This window comes from Oryctolagus cuniculus, chromosome X (assembly GCF_051225735.1).
Source record: "Oryctolagus cuniculus isolate XC-2025 breed Fujian yellow rabbit chromosome X, ASM5122573v1, whole genome shotgun sequence".
Taxonomy (NCBI): domain Eukaryota; kingdom Metazoa; phylum Chordata; class Mammalia; order Lagomorpha; family Leporidae; genus Oryctolagus; species Oryctolagus cuniculus.
Window position 1 is genome coordinate 4,542,141 of NC_142888.1, and position 18,997 is coordinate 4,561,137.

Sequence of the window (18,997 nt, forward strand, 5' to 3'; positions counted from 1 at the left end):
AGGTCTTCCATCTATTGCTTCACTCCCCAAATGCTTGCAACAGCCTGCAACCCAACCCCATCAGGATTTCCTGTGTGGGTGGCAGGTACCCTGATTCTTCCCATGGTGCACATTAGCAGGATGCTGCATTGGAAGTGGAGCCAGAACTTGATTCCAGTATGGGAAATAGCCTCTTAACTGATCCAAAGACTTGCCCCTAAACTTATCTTTCAATTCAGTTTTTCCATGACCTTTAAAGTACCTTTGTATATTCCTTCCCTTATAATACATTCATTTAAAAATGTATAATTGGACACATTTCTGGTCTATTCTCTGATGCATCTCTCTATAATAATCCTAGAGTCATAGTGAATTAATTATTGCAGTATAGCCAAAAAGGAGATATGGATTACTGTTGCAGATTGATTTCTCTCTCTCTCTCTTTTAAAAAGATTTATTTATTTATTTGAAAGGCAGAGTTACAGAGAGGCAGAGGCAGAGAGAGGTCTTCCATCCACTTGTTCACTCCCCAGATGGCTGCAATGGCCGGGGCTGTGCTGATCCAAAGCCAGGAGCCAGGAGCTTCTTCCGGGTCTCCCATGTGGGTGCAGGGGCCCAAGGACATGGGCCATCTTCCACTGCTTTCCCAGGCCATAGCAGATAGCTGAATTGGAAGTGGAGCAGCTAGGACTTGAACCGGCGCCCACATGGGAGGCCGGCACTGCAGGTGGTGGCTTTACCTGCTATGCCACAGCGCCAGCCCCAGAGGTTGATTTCTAATGGCTCTCTCCAGTTGTAGGATTTCAGACAAGTCTCATTTTCGCCTGTTTCATGAAAGTGTTTTGACCCCTAAGCAGAGTAGTTTTAGAGGCCAGAAGGTTATTTAATAGCTCCAGGTATAAGGCCAGATTAATGTTTTAAACTCTGAGGCACTGAGTACCTGCCAACATTTTGAGTGTCTCAAAGGTGAAGGGTAACAAGTAAGCAGTCCTTGTTCTTGCAATCTCACCACTTCTTTTGAGCAAAGCAGTTCTGCCAGTTTATCTCCCTGTCCTACTACTTTAGGAGCTCAAAACCAGTTCATAGGACTTGAGGGGAGCAGAGACTCCACATCAAGTTTCCCGGTCTGCTTTTCACTTCAGCCTCCTACCATAAGCAGAAGGCTAAAGCGGCCATACATAGAGACTGAGGGGAGCAGGGAGGGTGATGGAGTATACGCAAGTGTAATTTTGGCTTTTTTTCTGCTTCCAAATCACCCAAAATGTTCTATCAAATCAGGTGTTTTATGATTTTTCATTGCTATGGTGAATAGGATCTTTTTCCCATTATATCTTCTTATTGATTATCGCTAGTATTTAGTAAAACTTTTGATTTGTATCTATTTTTACCTTAGGTGTGCTACCACTAAATAGTAACGTTAATGAAATAATTATTGTTGATATTTATTAAATGTTTACTATGTTCCATGTGTTTAAGTGCTTTAAATACAGAATTTGATTTGATCCTTATGACAAACCAGCGAGATTAGTATTATTATCCCCTTTTTGTAGATGTAGACTCTGAGGCTTAGAGGATAACCTCTCAAGGTTATTTGTCTCTGCAATGTTGCAGCTGTGATTCACACGCGTGTGACTAACCTTAGTACTGTATTTAATTCTCCTACCAATTCTGAGAGTTTTTAAAATTCATTTTCTTGAGTATAAGTATTTAATCACATTGGCCAAAAGTAACTTATTTTTATGTTTTACAGCTTTTATTTCGGCTTCACGTCTTATTGGCCAGAGACAGCAAAACAGTGTTAAAATGAAACACTGAAAGTGGGCGTCTTTGTTTTGTTAATGATTTCATGGAAAAACCACTATTGTTTATTTACATTTTAAAAATTCCTTCAGGAAGTATTCTTTCATTCCTGGTTTTCTGAGTTTTTAAAATCTCAGAAGAGAGGTGCCTAATTTTATGAAGTGTTATTTTGACATTCATTGAATTTATTATATGGACAACAATGGTTTTGCTCCAGACACATAAATGGGAAACAAAATAACTAAATATGGTTCACTTGAGGCTTTTCTTTTTCCAGCAATGTCTGGAGCTTGTTTTCAGAGTGACATGTGGGCAGTAGGGACAGAAATTGTTTTTTTGTTTTAAAATTGTGGGCTTTAAATTTTTCTCTGTTCATATTTTGATTCTGTACTAGATAAAAGAAAAGATTGTGGGTAGGGGATATTTGTGAGATATTCCCCTTAGAACGATTTGCAAACGTATCATTTGGTTATAATTTAAGATTTTATTATATTTAATTAGTTTAGATTCATGTTGACAAAATTGTAAATCAAATAGGTAAGGATTAATTCTAATTACATGTTGTACAAATCTTCATATATTGTTGGCATTCATAGTTACTAGTGTTTATAATAGTAATAGCCCATACCATAAGGATTGTATATTCATTACAAATGTTAAAGCTTTTGATCATTTTCATACGTGACACACATTAGCTACTGGAAGAGAATCTATGTTATTCTTTTTTATATTGCTGAAATCCAGAAGGAGGATTATGATTTGAAATTGACTGATGTTATATACTGAATAGTTTTAACTAAGAATTGGCTCAGGGAAATGGTGTTTTTTCATCTAAAAGGGTACATCAAAAAGTATGTGGAAAATATGTATTATGAAAAAGCTATGCATGGATTTCAAAATTATTTGCACCAAAATAGACTTATCTTTTGATTCCATATTTCTTATTAAAAAAACTATTTAATTTTATTCATTTGAAAGGCAGAGAGTCAGGGAAAGAGCCAGAGACCTCCCATCCAGTGTTTCACTCCCCAAATGCTTGCAACAGCCAGGGTTAGGCCAGGCCCAAGCCAGGAGACAGGAATTCAATCTAGGTCTTCCAAGCAGGTGGCAGGCAGCCTATACTTGAGCACTCATCTGATGCATCTCAGAGTGAACATTAACAGGAAGCTGAAATTGGGACTGGAGCTGGGCCTGGAACCCAGGCGCTCTAATGTGGGATGTGGGCCTCCTGATCACTGTGGGCCTCTTAATCACTATGCCAAATGCCCGCCCTTGGTTCCATTTTTCCATGACCCTTGTTTATTTTAAAGATTTATTCTATTTATTTGAAAGGCACAATGACAGGGAGAGAAAGAGGTCTTCCAATTACTGGCTCACTCCTCAAATGGTTGAAATGGCCAGAACTGGGCCAGGCTGAAGCCAGGAGCCAGAAGTCCATCTGGGGTTCCCACATGGGTAGCAGGGGCCCAAGTACTTGGGCCGTCATCTGCAACCTCCCCACACGCATTAGCAGGAACCTGGATCAGAAACAGAACAGCCAGGGCTTGAAGCAGCACTCTGAGATGAGATGCCAGAGTCATGAGCAACGGCTTAACCTACTGTGCTACAACGCTTGGCCCTGTCCACGAACCTTTTGAAGTACCTTTGTATTCATCACTGAACTTTTAAGGAATGAAGGTCAGCAAATCTATAGAAGGAAAGTCCAGACTGAGCTTATGGTTTTAAAAGAAGAAAAACAGCATTTGAATTTTGTTCTTCAACAGTAAGTATTAGTGTTAATAACTGGAACTGATCCAGCTCTCTGCTGTGGCCTGGGAAGACAGTGAAGGATGGCCCAAATGCTTGGGCTCCTGCATCCGTGTGGGAGACCGGGAGGAAGCACCTGGCTCCTGGCTTCGGATTGGCGCAGCGCCAGCTGTAGCAGCCATTTCGGGGGTGAACCAACGGAAAAGGAAGACCTTTCTCTCTGTCTCTCTCTCAGTCTGTAACTCTACCTGTCAAATAAATAAATAAATAAATAATCTAAAAAAAATAACTGGAACTGATGTTAGCTTGATATATCAGGTAGCTAATGGGCAAGGGAGCGCTAAGAGAACATGGTTGTTGTATATTTGCTCTATTAAAAAACCCTACAAGATAGGATTTTTGGACATTTTCACTATAAAGAAATGTTAGATGTTTGAAAGGATAAATATACTCACCCTGATTGGATGTTACACAACGTATACATGCAATGAAACATGACATAGGACCCCACATATGTGTAACAATTTTTATGTCTGTTAAAATTTTTAAAATTATATTTAAAAAAGAGCATGGTGAAGGCAATGATTGGGAAAATAGAATCATTTGTTGTTTATACCTAACGACATTGAGATAACTCATTCTAAGTATATAAATAATGCTATATTATATGGTATGACATAATTATTTTTTTAAAAAGATTTATTTATTTATTTGAAAGGCAGAATTACAGAAAGGCAGAGGCAGAGTGAGAGAGAAAGAAGTCTTCCTCACTCTTCAAATGGCTGCCAGGAGCCAGGAGATTCTTCCAGGTCTCCCACACGGGTGCAGGGACCCAAGGACTTGGGCCGTCTTCTACTGCTTTTCCAGGCCATAGCAGAGAGCTGGATTGGAAGTGGAACAGCTGGGATTTGAACGGCTCCCACTTAGGATGCTGGCACTGCAGGTGGTGGCTTTACCCGCTATGCCACAGCACCAGCCCCTGAAATAGTTATGTTTTAATGTGTAGCAATAATGCAGTGATTATGAGTGTGGGTTTGGAAGCAGCTTGTCTGGGGTTGAATTCCTTCCCATTTACATATTGTACCTCATTCTCCTCATGTACAAAGTGGGGGATAATTGTAATATTTACCTCACAGCGTAGTTAGAACCATTACATGAATATATATGTGTCAAGAGCTTAGAACAGTGCCTGGCAATAAGCATTTAGTAAGTAAGCGACCTCCTTGCCATCATTATCAGTGTGACACCATAGAAAAGATGTAATTTGGGGCTCAACCTGGGTGGCTTTGTGGAGTTTTGAAGGAGGAGGAGAAATTACCCAAAGAGGAGACAGAAAAGACAGTCCAGGGAACAGGAACAGTGGAGACACCAAAGTTGAAATAACAAATATCAGAGTGCTAAGGTGGAAGAGGAAATCTGCAGATGGGGGGACCGGGGTGCTATTTTAGACCTGGGGCGTCCTCAGCTCTTTAACTGCGCAGAGGATCACACTGAAGATGGAGGCCACAGAGGAAGTGGTGAGTGAGGTTGCCAGGCCTCTGAGCACTTGGAAGAGGGCTGCAGTGGGCATCCCTTAGAGAACCTCACACGCTGAGCTACGTCCTTGACTTCCTTTCCTCTTTCCTGCCAGTAGCTAAGTCAGGCGGGCTTCAAAAGCTACACAGCCTTTGTCATCCACATACAGCCACACCATACATATTCCTCCCCATCTGAACACCAAAACCCCTGCTCTGACCATGTGTGCTCCGCGTGCGCTGTGCTTCTCAGAGTGTGCGACAGAAACCAGTCATTTACAACTCTGTTAGATGATGCGTAAAAGTGCTCGGTTTTATTTTAGTTTTAGTCTTTTTTAAAAATATTTTGTTTATTTATTTGAAAGGCAGAGTTATGGAGGGCAGGATGGAGGGGCGAGTGAAGATCAATCTTCCATCTGCTGGTTCACTCCCCAAATGGCCGTAATGGTGAGGGCTGGGCCAACCTGAAACCAGGAGCCAGGAGTTTCTTCTGGGACTCCTACATGGGTGGCAGGGGGCCCAAGGACCTGGGCCATCCTCCACTGCTTTTCTTAGGCACATTAGCAGGGAGCTGGATCTGAAGTGCAGTAGTTGGGACTCCATCCAGTGCCCATATGGGATGCCAGCACTACAAGTGGTGGCAGTTTAACCTGCTGTGTCACAACACAGGTCCCTACTTTGTTTTGTTTTTTTGTTTTTTGTTTTTTTTTTTTTTTTTTTTCTAAAAGTTGCTTGATATTTCAGTGTATAGAATCAAGAAAAGGAAACTTTTCCTTTGGTGTAAGATTCATCCCCAAGAATGACTGCCAAGTAAGTAAATAAAAATTAAAAAGAATAAGGGGGGGGCAATATTGTGGCATAGAGGGTTAAGCTGCCACTTGCAACATTGGCATCTCATATGGGCGCTGGTTCAAGTCCTGGCTGCTGCACTTCAGATCCAGCTCCCTGCTAATGTGCCTGGAAAGGCAGCGGAAGATGGCCCAAGTACTTTGGCCCCTTCCACCTATGTGGGAGACCCAGATGGAGTTCCTGACTCCTGGCTTCAGTCTGGCCCAGCCCCAGCTATTGCAGCTATCTGGAGGAGTGAACCAGAAGATGAAAGATCTCTTCTTAATTCTCGATCTCTCCCTCTCTCTCTGTAATTCTACCTTTCAATTAAAGTAAATAAATCTTGGGAAAAACCCAGAATGACTATCAAATTGAAATGGGTGGCATGACGATTACTGCAGTTGAGTATTGAGGTATTACAAACAGCCCAACATAATGAATCTGAGATAAAGTTGATCAAGATGCTCTACATTTCTAATTTCTATATTGAAATAATTAATATATTCTTAAATCTCAAACTGAATCCTAAGGAGAATAATAGTCTCCACTGGACCACATCGAAGATAGACATTATTACTCCTAAATTCCACTTCTTGTGAAACAGTATCAACGTCCACCAACAACAGTTGATGTACACAATAATTTAGAAATTATTTTTTAAAACTAATAATTATTCTGACTTGCTTTAGAAATTTTTCAAGTTTAGTTCATAACTGTAATTTGTCATATAACCAGATCATGAAAAAGATATATTCTGTCTGCACCTGCTAGTATCATACTTTCCAAACATCAATACTCTAAATATTCAAAAAGATGGAAGGTGCCTGCACAGGACTTCTGATGAATGGCATTGGTAGCAAATCAGAGTTACCAAGTATTGTCATTGTCCTCTGAGTCACTTATCTGTTACTGCAATGATATTGCATATTAAACAGCCACAGTACCTCAGTGGCATGTGATAAACATTTCTTTATGCATTTCTTTATGCTCTACAGATTAGCTGACTACTTCTGCTGATGTTGGCAGGCTTGCTTTGGCAGTCGGCTGGGGTTGACTCATGTGTCTGAGGGTCTGCTGCCTGCAGGCTGATCAGGGACAGCCTTGGCTAGGATGACTCAGCTCTGTTCCACTGGGGTTGGGTCTTTCAGTAGGCAAGCCTGGGATTTATGGGAGTGGCACAGTTTCAAAAGAGTGTGTAGAAGCATACAAGGCCTCCTGAAACCTGGCCTGGAGCAGGTGTATGTCATTTTCACCACATTCCTTAGGCAAATACAAGTCATGAGCCCAGCTCAGCTTGAAGGGAAGGAAAGGGAAAAAAATAGACTCTTAAGGAGAGTAATTGTAAAATCACATTAAAAAGAACATGGCTACAGATTGGGAGGATTGGGGTTACAGAGCCAGATTATGAAAAAAATGTCTTCGGTTGACAACTGCTAACCTAGCATCTGTCCCATCTCCTTTCATCTTTCTCCACTTAAATCATCTAGATTTCTCTTCTTGGGCCGTTTCCTGGGCAATCTAGCAAGAAAAGACCTTGGGTCTCAGCACCTACTAAAATGGGTGGTGAAGGCAATCTCTTAAATAGCAATATCTCTCTGAGACACAGAAGCCCTTAAGGTATATCTATCTGTGGTTTGTCATTTAATTTTGTCTGCTTTGTTACCAAGAAAAAAAGAAAACCATGTCAGAAAATTTATTTTTCTGTGTAGAGAGAAACAAATCAATTACAGCTAAGTAAAACTCTCTGAAGTGTTTAACATGGAAAAATTGAAGACTGCAGTTTAATTTTCTGGAAATCCTGAATAGCAGCAGATGTTTGAACCAAATACAGTGCATTGTTATGTTTTCAGTCTTACTTGTAAAAGTCTTGGATGTAAGAATGGGTAAAAAAAAAAAAAATTGGAGTTAGAGCTCAAAATACCTTGACTTGACCAGGTTTCACTGTGATTCCGCCTGTCTTCCCCATTGGTCCTGGACTCACCACTGTGGTACAGCGTGGATCCTGGAAGGGACAGTAGTGATCCACGAAATGTAGCTGCTAGTCTCAGAACCCATCACCCCTTGTCACGTGTAGATGTGGGCCATCTTGGTATTCATAACACCTCTCATGAGGCCTTCCATGGGCTAGGTATATAAGAAGATAGTTCTTACACATAAGTGTTGATTCCCACTCTTCCCCCACCTTTCTGTCTTTCTGCTTGCAGAGTTGGCGAGTCGACTGTTTGAAAGCAATGTCCAGGATATCAAGGACAGACAGGACTATGTGGGATTGGTAGAAGTCCCAGACTCCTATGAGGGTCCTCGGCTGCAATTTCCTCTCAGTTTTCCTGATATCGATTTACTTATTGAGGCCTTCAAGAAACAACAGGCAAGTGGAAGCCGAAGCTACCCTGATTCTTTGGCATAACAGGTGCCCAGTGACTGTTGACTAAGTGAATGAAAATACTGCAGCAGAAATGCATTTCCTTGGGAAAATGTTTCACACCATGTGATTTACCCTCTGCTTTGCTTAACCTATTAAATAACACTCTCCTTGGGTGCATGGCAACCTCCCCTCCATCTATAGGCTTATAATGTTCCTTTGCTTTTTCCAAGATAGAATTCACATACCATAGAATTCACCATTTTAAAGTGTACAATTCAGTGAGTTTTAGTACAGTCACCAGGCTGTGCAACCGTCACCAATATCTAATTCTAGAACATGTCCATCACCTCAGAAAGAAAAATTATACACATTACCATTCCTTCTTCCCCTACCCTGGTCAGCCACTTTTCTACTTTCTGTTTCTATGAATTTGCCTATGCTGGATATTTCATATAAATGAAATTATATAATATGTGGCCATTTATGTTTGGCTTCTTTCACTTAATATAGTGTTTTTGAGGTTCATCCATGTTATATCATGTGTTATTATTTTATGTTTTTTATGACTGAATAATATTCCAGTGTATACTACATTCTATTTATCAGTGGATGAATCCTTGGATTGTTTCCATCTTTTGGCTTTTATGAACAGTGCTTCTGTGACCATTCATGTACACATTTTTGTATGAATACATCTCCTCAGTTCTCTTGTACACACACCCAGAGTGTAATTGTGGGGTCTTAGGGTAACTCCATCTTTAACTTTTTGAATAACTGCTAAAAAGCTTTCTACAGTGACAACATCATTTTACATTCTCACCAACAACGTATGAGTGTTCCAGTTTTTCTACTTTTTTAAAGCCAACACTGTTATTTTATTTTTAATATAGCTATTCTGTTGTATACAAAGTGATTTCCTCATGATGGTTTTGACTTGCATTTCCCTGACAACTAATGACTTTGAGCATCATTTCATGCAATTATTGGCTATTTGTATACATTCTTTGCAGAAATGTCTATGTAGATCCTATGCCCACTTTAAAATCAGGTTGTCTTTTTATTATTGAGTTTTTTTAAACTCATAGAGTTTTTTTTTTAAAGATTTATTTACTTTACTTGAAAGCAGAGTTACAGAGAGGCAGAGGCAGAGGCAGAGAAAGAGAGAAGTCTTCCATCTGCTGGTTCACTCCCCAAATGGCTGCAATGGTTGGAGCTGAGTAGATCCAAAGCCAGGAGCCAGGAGCTTCTTCTGGATCTCCCATGAGGGTACAAGGGCCCAAGGACTTGGGCCATCTTCTACTGCTTTCCCAGGCTATAGCAGAGAGCTGGATCGGAAGTAGAGCAGGCAGGACTCAAACCTGTTCCCATATGGGATGCTGGCACTGCAGGCGGCAGCTTTACCCACTACACCACAGCATTGGCCCCTTTTTATTATTGAATTTTAAGAGTTCATTCTGTGTATAAGTTCCTGATTATATAGATGATTTGTCAAGTGATTTATTTATTTATTTGAAAGGCAGAGTTACAGAGAGGCAGAGACAGAGGCAGAGAGAGAGACAGACAGACAGACAGACAGAGAGGTCTTCCATCCTCTGGTTCACTCCCCAAATACTCGCAATGGCTAGGGCTGAGCCAGGCTTAAGCTGGGAGCCAGGAGCTTTGTCTGGGTCTTCCACGTGGCTGCAGGGGCCCAAGCACTTGGGCTATCTTCTGCTGCTTTCTCAGGCACATTAATAGGGAACTGGATTGGAAGTGGAGCAGCCAGGACATGAACCTGCATCCATAAGGGATGCTGGCATTGCAGGTAGCTTAACCTGCTACACCAAAACACTGGCCCCTAGATAGAAGATTTGTAAACATTTTCTCCCATTCTGTAGGTTATCTCTTTACTTTCCTGACAATGTATTTTGATACACAAAAGTTTTTAATTTTGGTGAAGTCCAATTTATTCATATTTTTCCTTTGGTTTGCTTGTGCTTTTGGTGTCACTTCTAAGAATCTATTGCCAAATCCAAGACTGTGATGATTTATCCTTATGTTTTCTTTTTAAATATTTTTTATTTGAAAGAGCAATACAGAGACAAAGACAGAAAGAACTTCCATCTGCTGGTTCACTCCCTAAATACTCAAAATAGCCAAGGCCAAAGCCAGGAGCCCATAACTCAATCTAGGTCTCCCATGTGGGTGGGAGGGACCCAAATACTTCAGCTATCACCTGCTGCCTCCCAGGGTGCCCATTAGCAGGAAGCTAGAATCAGAAGTGGAGCCAGGACTCAAACCCTAGCACTTCCATAGGGGATATGAGTACCCCAAGTGGCATCCTAACTGCCATGCCAAATGCCACCTCCACTCTTCATGGTTTCTCCTGAGAGTTTTATAGTTTTAGATCTTACATTTAGGTCTATAAGCCATTTTTTTAAAAGAAGATTTATCTATTTGAAAGTCAATTACACAGAGAGAGGAGGAGAGGCAGGGTGGGGGGGACGAGTCCTCCATCCACTGGTTCACTCCCCAGTTGGCTGCAATGGCTGGAGCTGTACTGATCCGAAACCAGGAGCCAGGAGCTTCCTCTGGGTCTCCCACATGAGTACAGGGGCCCAGGGACTTGGGCCATCTTCTACTGCTTCTTCAGGCTATAGCAAAGGGCTGGATCAGAAGTGGAGCAGGCAGGACTCAAACCTGTTCCCATATGGGATGCCAGCATTGTAGGCGGTGGCTTTACCTGCTACACTACAGCATTGGCCCCCTATAAGCCATTTTGAGTTAATTTCTACATATGGTTTAAGGTAGGGATCAAACTTAATTCTTTGCACATGCAGGTATTACAATACCATTTTTGAAGAAACTGTTCTTTCCTCCACTGATTGGTCATGGCACCCATGCCAAATATCAATATGTCATAGATATATGGGCTTTGTTTTTGGAGTCTCAATTTTATTCTATTGGTCTTTGTGTCTGTCTTTATGCCAGTGCCACACTGTCTTGATTATGCTAGTTTTATAGTATATTTTTAAATGGGGAAAAATGAATCCTTCAGTTTTGTTTCTTTTCAATATTTTTCTGGCTATTTGGAGCTCCTTGCAATGACTTTGTGGATCAGATTTTCCATTTCTTCAAAAGAGCCTTTTGAGATCCTGATAGGGATTGCACTGAATAGGTAGATCATTTTGGGAGGGATTGCCATCTTGATTATAGTAAATCTTCCAATCCATGAGCATAGGATGTCTTTCCATTTATTTGTGCCTTCTTTGATTTCAGCAATGTTTTGTAGTTTTCAGTAGAATCTTTCAAATCTTTCACCATCTTGTTAAATTTATTATTAGGGATTTTTATTCTTTCATTAGATGTTGTAAAAAAATTGCTTTCTTAATTCCTTTTCGGATTATTCATTGTTTTAATGTTGATTTTTTATTTTGCAACTTTGCTGAATAGACTTATTAACTCTAGTAGTTTTTGTGTGTATGTAGATTCTTTGGTATATTCCATATACAAGGTCATGTTATCTGTAAATGGAGATAGTTTAACTGCTTCCTTTTTAAAAAAATTCATTCATTCATTTATTTGAGAAGCAGACACACACACACACACACACACACACAGCTCCCATTTATTGGTTCACTCCCCAAATACCTGCAACAGCCAGGGCTGGGCCAGGGTGAAGCTGAGAGTTGGGAACTCAATCCATGTTTCCCCACATGGGTAGCAGAGAGCCAACTACTTGAGCTATCACCTGCTGCCTCCCTGGGTCTACAGTAGCAAGAAGCTGGAATCAGAAGTGGAGCCATGACTTGAATCCAGGCACTCCAATACGGGATGCAGGCGTATTAATTGCTAGGCTGAACACCTGCCCCTATTTCCTCTCTTCTGAAATGGATACCTTTTGTTTCTTTTTCTTGCCTAATTTCTCTGGCTAGTACTTCCAGCACGATATTAAATAGCAGTGTTGAAATTGGCATGTTTTTCTTATCTCTGATCTTAGAGGGAAAGTTTTCAGTCTTTCACCATTGAGTTTGATGTTAGTTGTGATTTTTTTCATAAATTCCTTGTGTCATGTTGGGGATGTTTCCTTCTAGTCTCAGTTTTCTGTATGGTTTCATCATGAGAGTATTGGATTTTGTCAAATGATTTTTCTGCATCATTTATGGTAATTTTGTGTTTCTTTTTCCTTCATTTTATTGATGTGATGTAATACATTGGTTAATTTTCTTATGTTGAACTACCTATATATTCCTGGGATACTTCCAACTTGGTCCTTGTATGTAATTCCTTTAGACTGTTGTTGAATTTGGTTTGCTGGTGTTTTGTTCAGGATTTTTGAATCTATATTTGTAAGAGCTATTTATCTGTACTTTTTTCTTGTAATATCTTTGGTTGTAGCATCAGGTTAATACTGGTCTTATTGAATGAGCTAGGAATTGTTTCCTCTTCTATTTCTTTATAAAAATATTTAAATATTTGTTTTACTTATTTGAAAGGCAGAGAAACAGAGAGAGAGATCTCCTATCTGCTGCTTTACTTTTCAAATGTTTATAGCAGCAAGGACTGGGCCAGGCCAACTACAGGAGTTGGGAACTCAGTCTGGATCTCCCACATGGGTAGCAGGGACTTGAGTACTTGAGCCATCATCTGGTACCTCCCAAGGTGTGCAATAACTGGAAACTGGAATGGAGAATGGAACTGGGACTCAAAACAGACATTCTGATATGAGATGTGATTGTCCCAGGTGGCAGCTTAACTTGTTTGACAAATGCCAGTCCTGTTTTTGTTTTTAAGTTATATTTACTTATGAGAGAAAGAGAGTGAGTGAGCAAGCTCCCACCTGCTGGTTCATATTCCAAATGGCTACAATGGGTAGCACTGGGCCAGGCTGAAGCCAGTAGCTGGGAAATCAATCCAGGTCTCCCATGTGGGTGGCAGGGTCCTAATTACTTGAACCATCACTGCTCCCTCCCAGGGTCTGCATTAGCAGGAACCTGTAGTCAGGATCCAGAGCCTCAAATTGAATCGAACCACTCCAATGTGGATGCATGGATCTTAACCAGTGTCTTAAGTGCTAGACCAAATACCTACTCCCTTCTTATTCTACTTCTTGGAAGAGTTGGAGAAGGACTGGTGTTAATTCTTGTTTAAATGTTTAATGGAGTTCATCAGTGAAGCCATCTGGTTTTGGATTTTTCTTTGTGAGGAAGTTTTTGATTACTGATCTGATGTCTCTACTTGTTCTAGATCTGTTCAGATTTTCTGTTTCTTCCTGAATCTATGTTGGTAATTTGTGTGTTTCTAGAAATTTGTCCATTTCATCTAAGCTATCTGTCAGCGTATACTTGCTTATAGTATGCACTTATAATCTTTTTTTATTTCTATAAGATGAATGATAATGGCCTCATTTTATTTTCTGATTTTAATTACTTGCATTTTCTGTTTTTTCTTAATCATTCTAGCTAAAGAATTTTTCATCTTTTCAAATAACTTTTTGTTTTGTTGATATTCTTTATTGTTTTTCTGTTTTCCATTTCATTTATCTCCACTGCAATCCTCATTTTCTTCAGCTAGCTTTGAGTTTAGTTTGCTTTTGTTTTCCAGCTCATTAAAGTGTTGGTAGGTTATTGATTTGAGGTCTTTATTTCTAATGCAGCCATTTACACCTATACATTTCTGCTGTATCCCATAAGATTTGGTATGTTATGTTTTCATTTTCATTCACCTCAAACTATCTTCTAGTTGTCCTTGTAACTTTCAATTTTTTTAAGCCCATGGATTGTTTAAGAATATGTTGTGTAATTGCCACATATTTGTGAATTTTCCAGTTTTGCTTCTGTTATTGATGTTTCAATCCATTGTGGTCAGAGATGGTACTTTGCATGATTTCACTCCTTTCAAGTTTATTGAGGCATATTTTGTGGCCCAACATGTGGTCTACCCTGGAGATTGTTCCATGTATACTTGGGAAAAATGTGTATTCTGTTGTTGGGAGTTTTCTATGGTGTGTGCCATTTCTGAAGTTTCTGTTCCTGTAGCTGGTGCTCCTCTACTGTTTCGACAGAAAATTCCTTGGACACCAGGAGCCATTTGAAAAAACGGAGAGGGCATGAGCATTTGGTGCAATGGTTAAGGCATTGCTTGTGATGTCTGCATCCAATATCAGAGTACCTAGGTTCAAGTCCTGGTTCTGATTCCAATTCTAGAATTCCCGCTCATATGCACCCTGGGAGGCAACAAGTGATGGTTCAAGTGCTTGGATCTCTCCCACCCATGTGGGAGACCCAGATTAAGTTCCTGGCTCCTGGTTTCTGTAGGCATTTGAGGAATGAACCAGTGAATGAAAGATCTCTCTCTTGGTCTTTGCCTCTCTGTTTCCATCTCTGTGTCTTTCAGTGAATGGTAGGGGGGAGAGAGGGGAGGAGAAGGAGAAGAAACAAATCTCTCTTCATCTTTACAGGCTCTATTGGGGTACCCCATTCATTAAAAAAAAAAAAGATTTATTTATTGGGGCCAGCGCTGTGGGTTAAAGCCCTGGCCTGAAGCACCAGCATCCCAATTGGTCGCCGGTTCTAGTCCTGGCTGCTCCACTTCTGTTCTAGCTCTCTGCTATGGCCTGAGAAAGCAGTAGAAGATGGCCCAAGTCCTTGGGCCCCTGCATCCACATGGGAGGCCCAGAAGAAGCTCCTGGCTCCTGGCTTCAGATTGGCCCAGCTCTCGCCGTTGTGGCCAGTTGGGGAGTGAACCAGCGGATGGAAAACCTCTCTATCTCTCTACCTCTCTCTGTAACTCTGTCTTTCAAATAAATAAAATAAATCTTTAAAAAAAAGATTACTTGAATAATCAGAGTTACACAGTGAGAGAAGGAGAGGTAGAGAGAGAGAGAGGGAGAGAGAGAGAGAGGTCTTCCATCCTCTGGTTCACTCCCCAGTTGGCCACAACAGCCAGAGTGGTGCCGATCCAGAGGCAGGAGCCAGGAGCTTCCTCCGGGTCTCCCACATGGGTGCAGGGGCCCAAGGACCTGGGCCATCTTCTACTGCCTTCTGCCAGATTGGAAGTGGAGCAGCTGGGACTCAAACTGGCGTCCATATGAGATGCTGGCGCTGTAGACTGGGGCTTTAATCCACTGTGCCACAGTGCCGCTGCACCCCAGCCCCCCTTCACTTCTTAGGCCATTACAACTGCCTTAGTCTTGACTTCCTGCATGAGATGGCCATTGTAAGTTCTCTTAAGTGTGTGTTTAACTGTTGTAAATTTTGAACATTTCTCAGAGTTATGACAAAGTTGATTCTCAGTTTTTTTTTTTTTTTGCTTGATTTCTCAGTTTTTCTCTGCAGGGATGGCACTTCAGAGCTACCTACTCCACCATTTGCCTGAAACCACCCCAAACCCTCATTCTCAGGTTAGGGCCTTGAGGGCAGACTGGAGGAGTAAGAGTGAACTGGAAGTTGCCTGGCTCTGCAGAGGTTGAAGTATAGCTTTGAATTATCTAATTCCAAAACTGAATTAAGATCATCCTAGATAACTTGTGCTCCTAGCCACCTACCAACAATGAATTTAAATCCTCTTTGGAAGTAAATAGGCTTTTAAATCATGTCTCTAATTTTTCATATACAAGGTGCTTCAAAAAGTTCATGGAAAATGGAATTAAAAGATGAGTTTACTTTTGTGCAAAAACATCTTGAAATCTCTCATTTTTTTTTATAATATGTACTTTCCATGAATTTTGAAAACCCCTTGCACAATGTCCAGAACTCGCTACAAATAAAGGAGACTATAGGATGCATGAAAGAAAACTGAGACACACCACAAATAATGGAAAGAGATATTTAGATAATAACATTAACTGCTTAGTGGCAGGCATTCAGTACAGCGGTTAAGCTGCTGATTGGGATGCCTGGTTGTCATATCAGAGTGCTTAGGTTTGAGTCCAGGTTTTGGCTCCCAGTTCCAGCTTCCTGCCAATGTAGGGTCTGAGAGTGGTTGATTCTCTGCCAGATTGAGCTCCTGGCTCCCAGCCTTGGCGAGGCCCAGTCCTGGTCATTGCAGGCATTTGGGGAGTGAATCAGCAGTTAGGAGCTCGCTCTCTGCCTCCCAGATTAACAAAAATATGCTTCATATGTTCAAGGTAATAAAATATACATGAATCCAAGGAGCCATAATGGGAAAGATTGATAATTCTGACTGTATGAAATTGAAAAAGTTATGTTGTTACAGGAGAAATAAAAGTTTCAAAGCAGTGTATATGTTCCCATGCATAAAAAATTAAGGATTATATATCTTGATTTTTAAAAACTGAGATAAAATTCACATAACAAAATTAATCATTTAACTGTTTCAAAGTGTATAATTCAGTGGTTTTTAGTATGTTCAAAATGTTGTGCAACTCTTGCTGCTATTTAATTCCAGAACATTTTATCATCCCCAAAGCCCTCTACCCAGTAGCAGTGACATCCTTTTCTCATCTCCTTAAATCCTTGGCAACCACTAATTTCCTTTCTGTCTCTATGGAGTTTTCTAATGTGGACATTACATATGAAAGAGATTGTCCAAAATAGGAGGTCTTTTATGTCTGCCTCTTTCACTTAGCATGTTTTTACTGTTCACCCATTCTGTAGCATATACCAGTACTTCTTTCCCAGGTTAGCCAAATGATATATATTAATTTGTATGGATATACCACATTTTATTTAAGGGATTATACATTTACATATATATTTGCATATTTATGTGTGATTATATTAATTTTTGTATGCTTTAAAATGCATAGGATATTTTTGGGAAAAATACGGAAGACACTTACTTGTGGCTGTTTCTGGAAACAGGGATCTGGGACTGATGTCTAGGGAAGAATGAAATTTACTTTTCATTATTCTATCCCTTTTTACCACTTCAATTTTTATGTCAACTAAAAATTAGTTGTCCATTCAAAAACTAGTTCCTTTTAAAACAAAAAGAAATGGTCCTTTAACGGTAGTATTTTCCTCCTTCACTGCCTTTTTTTTCCCCCATTTTATATATTTTTTTTAACTTTTATTTAATGAATATAAATTTCCAAAGTACGATTTATGGATTACAATGGCTTCCCCCCCATACCGTCCCTCCCACCCACAACCCTCCCCTTTCCCACTCCCTCTCCCCTTCCATTCACATCAAGATTCATTTTCGATTATCTTAATATACAGAAGATCAGCTTAGTATACATTAAGTATGGATTTCAACAGTTTGCTCCCACACAGAAACATAAAGTGAAAAATAATAGATGATTTTTTTTAAATGATGATGAAATCAGATCAGACCTATTGTCATGTTTAATCCCAGTGAGAGTCAAGTTGGGAGTTGATAATTTCTTTTTTTTTTTTTTAACAGAGGATCAGTTTAGTATGCATTAAGTAAAGATTTCAACAGTTTGCACCCCCATAGAAACACAAAGTGAAATATATTGTTTGAGTACTCGTTATAGCATTAAATCTCAATGCACAGCACATTAAGGACAGAGATCCTACATGAGGAGTAAGTGCACAGTGACTCCTGTTGTTGACTTTACCAATTGACACTCCTGTCTATGGCATCAGTAATCTCCCTGTGCTCCAGTCATGAGTTTCCAAGGCTATGGAAGCCCTCTGAGTTCTCCGATTCTTATCTTGTTTAGACAAGGTCATAGTCAAAGTGGAGGTTCTCTCCTCCCTTCAGAGAAAGGTACCTCCTTTTTTGAAGACCTGTTCTTTCCACTGGGATCTCACTCACAGAGATCTTTTTGCCAGAGTGTCTTGGCTTTCCATGCCTGAAATACTCTCATGGGCTTTTCAGCCAGATCCGAATGCCTTTAGGGCTGATTCACCTTCACTGCCTTTTAATGAGTACTTCATTTAACTTGTTATTACATCTGAATATGTTTATAAATGTAGAAACCAATATCTGAATTAATTGTTTTGAGTATTTAATATTGCACTTATAAGCCCAATTATAATGCTATTAAATGAAATCCTTTAAAAAATACTAATATTAGCAGTGATTTTAGAAGTGGGCATGTAGACTAGCATTTAGGGTGCTGGGTAAGATGCTTACCTCCTGGAGCAGACATTTGGCACAGCAATTAAGACACATCCCATATCCCATATCCAATATCCCATGTCTGAGTACCTCGGTTCAAGTTGCAGCCCTGCTTCTGATTCCAGCACTCCTGCTACTGTACACCCTAGGAGGCAGCAGATGATGGTTCAGGTACTTGGTCCCTGCCCGAATTGGGAGACCAAGTACTTGAGGGAGACCCAAAGTGAGCTCTTGACTCCTGGCTTCAATCTGGTCTAGTCCCCATAGACATTTGGGGAATTTCTCTCTGCCTTTCAAACAAACAAATAAATAATTCTAAAACCAAAACCAAAGTAGTTTTTAGCCAAGCTAGGACCCAGAAAAGTTATTTTAATGAAAAGGATTTTCAGTTGTTGCAATATATTTTTAGTCATTATGTTAATTTAACATTTTGGAAAAACAACTACTCTGATCAGTGCTACAAATGGACCTGTTAAGGTAACACTGAACCCAGTGCTGGGAATCAACAGATGTGCTGGCATAAGCCATTATACAAAAATGCTTTTGCCCATGGCTCTAAAATGTGGCTAAAGGAACGGTCATGTTTAAATTTTGATTCAAGTTGTGGATTAAATGGATTTAGAAGCTTTTGTGGGGAACTACATTCAGCCCATTAAGTCTTGGATACACATGAATTGTGGGCTTCTCCTCATTAATCAGTATCCAGGGGCCCTTCTGTTTCCTCCTAATTCTC

General features: G+C 40.2%; 1 protein-coding gene across 6 annotated transcripts in view; it reads left to right on the forward strand.

Moving 5' to 3' along the window:
• Positions 1–18,997, forward strand: part of PPEF1 (protein phosphatase with EF-hand domain 1) — a 140,664-nt gene that overhangs the window by 58,576 nt on the left and 63,091 nt on the right. For 4 of the 6 annotated variants that reach the window (XM_008272402.5, XM_070067279.2, XM_051826965.3 and 1 more), the window contains one exon: positions 8,072–8,235. The exons of the other annotated variants lie outside the window; for them this stretch is intronic. In XM_008272402.5, coding sequence (XP_008270624.1) covers positions 8,072–8,235 — 164 coding nt within the window. The remainder of the gene's footprint in view (positions 1–8,071; positions 8,236–18,997) is intronic. 6 annotated transcript variants of the gene reach the window in all.